Source organism: Aquarana catesbeiana, linkage group LG08 (assembly GCF_042186555.1).
Source record: "Aquarana catesbeiana isolate 2022-GZ linkage group LG08, ASM4218655v1, whole genome shotgun sequence".
Taxonomy (NCBI): Eukaryota; Metazoa; Chordata; class Amphibia; order Anura; family Ranidae; genus Aquarana; species Aquarana catesbeiana.
Window position 1 is genome coordinate 10604814 of NC_133331.1, and position 9001 is coordinate 10613814.

General features: G+C 51.8%; 1 protein-coding gene across 1 annotated transcript; it reads left to right on the top strand.

Moving 5' to 3' along the window:
- The first annotated feature begins 1084 nt into the window (after positions 1 to 1084).
- On the top strand, positions 1085 to 4831 carry HPS6 (HPS6 biogenesis of lysosomal organelles complex 2 subunit 3). The gene has a single exon (XM_073595498.1). It carries the CDS (start codon positions 1183 to 1185, stop codon positions 3511 to 3513), a length of 2331 nt encoding a protein of 776 aa, XP_073451599.1. The 5' UTR covers positions 1085 to 1182; the 3' UTR covers positions 3514 to 4831.
- The last annotated feature ends 4170 nt before the right edge of the window (positions 4832 to 9001 follow it).

The window sequence follows — 9001 nt, forward strand, 5'->3', positions numbered from 1 at the left end:
TACGGTGTGCGGCGATTGGCCAGCCGGACTCAGGAGCTGGTTGGGGCTTGTGAAAAGCCGTCAGCTTATTGGGAGGCGACTTCCTCTGGTAGCCAATGACAAGTAAAACAAATCAACCAGCCCTTCAGAAAAGCCACGCCTATGGAGCGCAGCGATTGGCCAGCCTGCCGCAACAGCTTGGTGGGGCTAGTGAGAGGCCATCCAATGACATAGGAAAAAAATCACACAGGCCTCTAGAAGCCGCGCCCACGGAGCGCAGCCGATTGGCCAGCCCTGTCTTAGCCCTTGTCATTGGCTCTTGAGGAGTGCGGGGTGTAGCAAGATGGCGGCGATGGAACGTCACTTCCGTAGCAAACTGCGATGGGTCGCCGAATATGTCGTTACACCGCCTTCTCAGTGTATGCTTACTGTGGAGGAGTGTGGGGTGTAGCAAGATGGCGGTGACGTAACGTCACCTCCGTTACCAATACTTAGAACTTCATCTGACTGGTTAGATGTTGAATTTTAAAAGCAGCTAACTTCTGTGAGATTACTAAACCTGTGAGATGAGCAGGGATGCCGCTGCTTTTAAAATTCAAACTAGTCAGACGGAGTTCTAAGTTCTGTATTTCACTATATAAACTCATTTTACTGTTTAAAATAAGTGAAAAATGCAAAACTCCGGTGGGTGTAACAAGATGTCCGCTTTCCCCCCTTCTCAGTGTATCCTTGCTATTGAGGAGTGCAGGGTGTAGCAAGATGGCGGAGACGGAACGTCACTTCCGTTATACATTCTGACGGGTCGCCTAATCTGACGAAATACCTGCTTGTGAGAAGCCGTCATCTTATTGGGAGGCGACTTTCTGTGGTAACCAATCACAAGTAACAAAAATCAACCAGCCCTTCAGAAGAGCCGCGCCTATGGAGCGCAGCGATTGGCCAGCCTGCCGCAACAGCTGGTGGGGCTTGTGAGAGGCCAGCCAATGACAAGGGATACATCACACAGGTCTCTGGAAGCCGCGCCCCCGGAGCGCAGCGATTGGCCAACCCGGTCTTAGACGCCGGTCGTGATTGGTGGACGGTGTTTTTAGGCCGTGCAGGGGGACCCGGAAGTCAGTCAGTCAGTCGAAGGCTGGTCCCGTGACGCTCATTCCTCGGGTGGTCTTCCCTCATGCCGCCACTGCCACCGCTCCCTGCCGGGACATGACGCAGTTCGGGTCTGCCGAGCTTGTGTCGGACTATGGAGACTTCGGTAGGCCGCAGGCCCTGCGGGAGGCGCTGCAGGACGCCCCCCGCCTCTTCGTCAGCCCGGACGGACGTTACCTGCTGGTGTGGCTGGACCTTCCTAGGCGGCTGCTGTCCTTCCCCCACCTCCCGGCCTCACCTCCTCGACCGCAGCCTGGGGACTACCTGGAGCACAGCTGGCCGGCCCCGTCCCCTCCCCTGGTGGGCCTCCTGTTCCCTCAGAGCCCCGGCCAGGCCTGGTCCATGGCCCTGGTGTGGGAGAACGGCCGGGCCGAAGTCTGGGCCCCACCCCGGGGCCCCGCCGACCCCTCCTGGACCCTCCTGAGGAGCGTGGAGCTGTGCCAGGGCCCGCGGGCCCGGGTGGTGTCGGCCTGCTGCTGCCACGGCGACGAGCTGCTGTGGTGCGAAGAGCGGACCACCGCCAACCTCCTCACCTACTGCCTGTGCCGCCGGAGCCTCCGAGTCAGCGGGCGCCGGGTCACCCCGGGCGCCATGACCATCGTCCTCCACCACAGCCCTCCCTACCACGTCCTGGAGTCCGCCGGGCGCGTCTTCATGGTCCCCCGCTCCACCGGGCACCACCCGCTCCTGGTCTACGCACCCGCCGAAGCCTTGGTCACCCTCGCGGGCCTCGCCGCCGGCGTCCTCCACAGCAAAGCCCTGGGCGAGGCCGACGCCGACTACAAGAAGCTGATCCTGGAGTGCGCGGGGGCCGCCGCTGACTTCCAAATCCGGCACGCCGCCGCGGGCGGCCCCGAGGGCCTGCTGGTCGCCACCGCCGCCGGGCGGATCCACCTGCTGCACGGGGACGGGACCGCCCGCCTCGTCTACGACCTGGGAGAGGACTTGGGCGCCGAGGCGCAAATCAAGATGGCGCTTTCCGGTGACGCGCTGGTCTGCGCGGTGGACTCTCGCTTGTACCTCGTGGACGTCCGCAGCGGCCGCCTGGCGACGAAGCAAGACCTGGACGGCGGGGAGGTGCTGCTCATCGACGCCCCGGAGGGCGGAGAAGACGTCCGGCTGATGACCAAGGTCGGGGTTTACCAAGGGGGGCGCGGGGCAGGGAGGAGCGGCATGGCGGAGGCGGCCCTCCTGGACATGGTCTACGAGGAGGCCTGCAAGTATTACCAGAGGCGGAGCCTCAGCAGCGCCAAACTGACCGCGCAGAGCCTGAAGGAGAACGGCATGTTCCAGGCCCCCATCGCCCTGGCCGCCATCCTCCGCCGCAAGAGCGAGGCTGGCAGGTACGCCGAGCTGCTGGGCAACGTAGACAACGAGCTGCAGAGTTTCCTGAGCCTGGAGCGGCTGAAGTCCCGGGCGGCCGGCGCGCCGCGCCCCGACGTGGCCCGGTGCTGCGACGAGCTGGTGGACCTGGAGCTGACGCGCCTCCTGCAGGCGGACCCGGACAGAGACGGCCTGGCGTACATCAACTCGCTCTTCCGCACCTTCCCCGAATCCGCCTGGGCCTCCGTCCGCAACAACTTCCAGTTCCAGCAGAACGGCGACGGCGAGCTGGTGGTGCGCGCCACCGCCGACCTGTGGAAGAAGGTCCTGAGCCCCCTCCCGCCTTCAGCGTCCGAAAACGGGGTCCACCCGCTCTTCGAGGTCATCTGCCAGTCCCTGTGCGCCCACAAACCCAAATGGCTGCCGGGCTTCGTCCAGCACGCCCAGGAGTGCTCCGGGCTCTACCGGAACTTTACCCCCACCAAAGAGCACGGCGAGGGGGCGCCGCCGCTGTACAAGCGGGCACTCTCCGTTCTCAACAAGCGCAAGGATAACACTAACGTGGAGCTGGAGGTGGAGATCCTGCTGTGCAGCGGCCGGCCGCAGGCCGTCATCCAGGCCATCCACACCCTGATCCGCCTCCGGCGCTGGCCCCGGGTCATGGAGGAGACCCGGCGCTACTCTCAGCTCAACCCGCTCATCAAGAAGGACATCTTCATCACGTTGCTGGTGGAGTTCGTCCAGCACAGGCAGCTGGACTCCTACGTGCCGCAGCTGTGCGACCTCTGCCCCGAGGACTTGACCGCCACAGATATTCTAAGGATTGTCCTGCAGAACATGCCCAAAACGCCGGCGGTGCCGCCACCGCCCTTCTCTGCTGACAGCGGGAAACATTTCACCATGGGCTTGCTGAAACCTCTGCTAAACAAGGCGCTGCAGAGGCAGCTCAGGAGAGACGAGAGCTTCCCGACTTTTCCACCCGCGGCCCCGCAACGGACAAACAAAGCCGCGGGCGACGGGGAGGACCTGTCGCCCCCGGACATCTACGCCACTAAAGCCTTGTGATTTGCTGCCTTGGTGTTCAGTACGCCAGATGAATCCCCCCCCCCCCCCCCCCCATCGCTACTCCATTATTTATGTTCAGTATTACTTTGTTTATATTTTATTTGTAAGCTTCAGCCAATTGCTGCTGGTTTTGGACTATTATTTTTGTACGGCTACATTCACACGGGTGAGTAGGTGTGATCAGAGGTAGGTTTGCAATATCGATTTCTATATACTGTATCTGGGGTTGATTTACTAAAGCCTCCATTCACAGTTGTGGCTTTCCATCGCGACTTTGGATGTGTGCGACTTGGATGCGACTTTGGATTTGACTGTTGCATTGATAGCTTAACGATGCGACTTTTTGAGAGTTTGCATTGCAGTCTAATGGGCTTGATGTGCAAAATCCTGGTGCAGATCTGCATTGAAACCAAATCCGCTTCCAGGTTTTATTGTCCAAAGCTTCACTGAACAAGCTGAGATCAGAAGCTGATTGGCTCCCATGCACAGCTGCACCCTACTCTGCACTCTAGTTTTAGAAATCCCCCCCCCCCCATGTCTCAAGTCGCATCAAACTAGCACAGGAACCTTTTTGAGAGTTTGCATTGCAGTCTGTGCCCCTCAAGTTGCATTAAAGTAGCACAGGACCTTTTTTGTAAAGAGTTTGCAGTGACTTGTAAAAGGTTCCTGCGCTACTTTGATGCGACTTGAGAGAGCCTGCAATGCAAACTCCCCATGTCTCAAATCGCATATCAAAGTAGCAGGAAACTTTTTGAGAATTTGCATTGCAGGCTGTGGGGTTGATTCACCAAAGGCAAATCCAGGGGAAGCTCTGCTGATTTTATCATCCAATCACGTGCAAGCTAAAATGCTGTGTGGTGTTGTTGTTGGTTTTTTTTTTTTTTTTTGTTTTTTTCTTTCTTGCATGTCCCCCTCAGATCTACAGCAACTGCACTTGTAGTGCAAAGTGGATTTGCCTTTTTGTAAATGATCCCCCTGTGTCTTTTAAGTGCCATCAAAGTAGGGAAGGTACTCCTGTTGAGAGTTTGAATTGCAAGTCTGTAAAGTCGCATCAAAATAGCGCAGAACCCTCGTAGGTAGGGCTGAAACATCTAATCGATTAATCGTCAACTAATCGATTATGAAATTAATCGATTACTATTTTCATAATCGATTAATCGGCCAGTAACATAATGGGGTTAAAAAAAACCTAAAATGAGTCCTTTTTATAGTACAAAAAGGGCAAATAATTGCTAAATAAATTATTACTTTCACAGTTCTACAGTAAAAAAAGAAAAAAAGAACCCCTTACAGTAGTGATTATCTGCTTTTTTTTTTTTTTTTTTTTTTTTTAATAGTATATACAGTATATCTCTTCTGTCTGTTGTTCTCAGAGTGGATTAGATATTTTGCTCCCCAACCATATAGTTGGTTATTTATATGTACCACTGCATAGAGATATTTAGGAATAAATTGCCTTTTTTTAAAAAAAACTTTACATATTAACTAAATTATACACCACTCTTCTTTGTAAGGTTATTAATCGATTAATCGGCCAACTAATCGATTATGAAAATAATCGTTAGTTGCAGCCCTACTCGTAAGAGTTTGATGCCGCTTGAGAGACACAGACTGTGTAGTGCAGACCCTTGTGAGAGTTTTGCATTGCAACTTGTGCACAGGCTGCAAGGCACACTCAAAGGTCCTGCCCTATTTCGATGCGACTTGACAGACCTGCAATTCAAACTCACGACAGGGGGACCTTCGCTACTTTTGATGTCACTTGAGACACGGACTGCAATGCAAATTGCAATCTGTCAGGTCGCATCAAAATAGTGCAGGAACCTTTTTTTTTACAAGTCACTGCGACTTTCAAGTTGCTTAGATTTGAACGGCTTCCATTGGGATTCATGGGCTGCAACTTTATGGGCTCGATTTTACTAAAACTGGAGGGTGTGGAGTCCTGGGGTCTCAAACTGGCGGCACTTCAGCTGCTGCAGAACTACAAGTCCCAAGAAGTATTGCAAGGCTGACCAGTTACAAGCATGACTCCCACAGGCAGAGGCATGATGGGACTTGTAGTTTCTGCAACAGCTGGAGGGCCGCCAGTTTTGAAACCCCTGGTGAACTGCAGCACTTATTGTCGAAAATGCAGAAGCTGATCGGCTCCATGTACAGCTGCATTATACTCTGCACTCTAGTTTTTAGAAAATCCCCCCCCCCCCCCTCTCCCCCACATCAAAGTAGCGCAGGAACCTTTTTTTTAAGTCACTGCGACTTTCAAGTTACATAGATTTGAAGAGCTTCCATTGAGATACAAAGGCTGCAACTTTATGGGCTCGATTTACTAAAACTGGAGGGTGCAGATCTGCATGGAAAACCAATCCGCTTCCAGGTTTTATTGAACAAGCTGAGATCAGAAGCTGATTGGTTTCTGTGCAAAGCTGCACCAGATTCTGCGCACTCCAGTTTTAGTAAATCAACCGTCCCGTATGTGTCCAAAAGTCGCATGAAAAATCGCACAAGTGTGATTGGAGCCTGAAATCGGAGAGTGCAAAGTCTGGGGCAGCTGTGCATGGGGAGCCAATCGGCTTCTAACTTCAGCTTCTTCAGTTGAGCTTTGACCAAAAAAAAAAGAGACCTGGAAGCTGATTGGTTTTTGTGCAGAGCTGCTCCAGATTTGTGCATTCTCCAGTTTTAGTAAATCAACCTCCTATATCTATATCTTATTAATTAGTGCAAACCTACTTCTAGATCTACCGATAGCCCGTGGCTTTAAAGTAATTTCCAGCTCAACCTGCGGCCCTCCAATTGTTGTGGAACTACAAGTCCCATTAGGCATTGCAAGGCTGACCGTTACAAGTATGACCCCCCCAAAGGTAGAGGCTTAATGGGACTTCCTAAAATGCACCCCCCCCCCCTTCTAATACCTATGCCGGCTCACCTGTGACAAAGTGTATACTTACCTGTTCTCAGCCCACTCTGATCACATGATCCCCCTTTTGTCAGGCAGCTGCAGGGGAGAGAGAGCTGCTCCAGGCACCTAATCCTCTTTGGCGACTGCAGGGGAGAGAAGAGCCGATCCGGTAACATGATCCCTTTTTCAAGCAGGGGAGAGAGCGCCTGACGTCGCCCATAGGTGTTGGCGCTCCCTCCTTCTCCCCTGCAGCTGGCTGAGAGGGGATCATGTGACCGGAGCAGCTCTCCTCTCCCCTGCAGCTGCCGCTGGCTGACAAAGAGGAGCCGGATCGCAAACTGAAAGAAGTAATGTATATATCTTTCTTACACAGGCCAGTCAGCATATGTGTTGGGTGGGGGGGGGGGGGGGCATTTTTAAAGACTGATTCAGGCTGAAGGCTGGATTTCTACTTTTATTTGACACCCCTGCGGCTGTGTGTTCCCAGCGGCTCTAACGGCAGAGGAGTGCGAAGAGCTGCGATCTTTCTGCATCCAGCCGCAGGCGCTGTCAGCCTGGCATTGTGTGCGCTCTTCTCTCCTCTGCCATTTCAGCCGCAGGGGGGGGGGGGGCGCGCTAATCACCAATCAGAATGTAGCTGAGGTGTGACTGAAATGTATCGGAGGATTGTATTGGAGGATTGTATTGTGTCATAGAAGCCATCAATTCATGCAGAGGGATTCAAGTTTAACGGATCTCTTTTTATTGCCTAACTGTGATGCAATGTAGCCTTGTAAGCACCCCTGTCAGTAGTAAATGGTTTATCGCAGGGATATGCAATTAGCGGACCTCCAGCTGTTGCAGAACTACAAGTCCCATGAGGCATAGCAAGACTCTGACAGCCACAAGCATGACACCCAGAGGCAGAGTCATGATGGGACTTGTAGTTTTGCAACAGCTGGAGGTCCACTAATTGCATATCCCTGGTTTATCGCATCTCTGTGTAAACGGATACATTCTGCTGGAGAGCTTGTGCTTTTAAAAAAAAAAAAGACTTGCTGGCTGGATCACCAGATGGAAAACTGAAAGAGAGCCTGAGATCCCATACACACTATTTAGATTTTCTGCAGATTTTTATCTTCAGATTTACCAAAACCACCTAATGAGGTCAAACCTTAAAAGTTTTTCAATGTGTATGCAATCAGGCCGGCCCCTCGCACTACACGGTTTTGGTAAATCTGAAGACAAAAATCTGCAGAAAATCTAATAGTGTGTATGGGGGGGGGGGGGGGTTTAGGCTCCATTTACACCTGGCGTTCTGGATCGCGGCAAAACACTGAATGCATTCGCGATGCGGTTATTTCTTAATGGCGCCCCAAACGCAGTGCCCCCAACGCTCCTCCCGTGCCAAGATTTGGTACATGAGCTTCTTTTTGAGTGTTTTTTTTGGAACGGAGAGATTAATGGTGCCGCCCCAAAAAAATCTAAAAAAATAAAATATAAAATCAGTAACGAGTGGCTGCAGATCGCTCAGGTGTGAACGGAGCCTAAAAAGAAAATGAATGCAATCGGTAAGCTGTGATATGTTTGCTTTTAAACCCCCGAACCCCCCCCGCCGGGTTCACATTGACTACATCTGAAATGGCACGATTTTATTGGTGCGACTTGGAAGACCTCTGCGCGGCTGCGTGCGACGGATGTCTAGGCGAGTCGCATCAGAAATTGGCAAAAGTAGTGCAGGAACTTTTTTTTTTTTCTTTCAAATAGAGTGCCATTGCCGGCTATAGGATGTGACTAGACCTGTCAAAATCACATGACAAGTCGCTCTCCAGTGTGAAGGAGGGCTTAAAGATGCAAACGTTCGGAAATCGCTTCATTTTTTAAATTTTTTTTTTTTCCGAGTGGTTTTATATCATTTTTCAGGATTGGTAGAAAGCCTAAAGAATGGAAGGAAGTGATTCTGAAAGCTTCCTTCCTTCTTCCTTCCTTCCTTCCTTCCTTCCTTCCTTCCTTCCTTCCTTCCTTCCTTCCTTCCTTCCTTCCTTCCTTCCTTCCTTCCTTCCTTCCTTCCTTCCTTTTTTTTTTTTTTTTTTTTTTTTTTTTTTTTTTTTTTTTTTATTATTATCATCTGGTGAGCCAGTCTGTTTTTGGAAAGCACAAGCTCTCCTGCAGAATGTATCAGTTTACAGGGATAAGGCAAAACATTTACCATTGACGGGTGCTTACAATGATCAGCTTTTTTATTTATTGATGTAAAACCTTCATCTCAAAAGATATAAAAACTGTTTGTGACTGAATTATAAAGGTGTGAGCTGGAGTCTGCCTTCAATGTGTTGGTGTATTCAAATTCTCTCTCTCTCTCTCTCTCTCTCTCTCTCCCTCTCCCCCTCTCCCCCTCTCCCCCTCTCCCCCTCTCCCTCTCTCGCCCTCGCCCTCCAGGTGTTGCAGAACTACACTTCCTATGAGGCATCGTAAAACATTCACAAACATGATGGGAATTGTAGTTCCTGAACAACTAGAGGGGTCATAATTTGAGGGTCTCAAACTGGTCGCCCTCCAGCCGTTGCAAAACTACAATTCCCATGAGGCATTGCAAGGCTGACAATTACAAGC

What these genes read in the sequence shown, in the direction of transcription:
- HPS6 (XM_073595498.1), top strand. Translation starts at nt 1,183, where the DNA reads ATGACGCAGTTCGGGTCTGCCGAGCTTGTGTCGGACTATGGAGACTTC.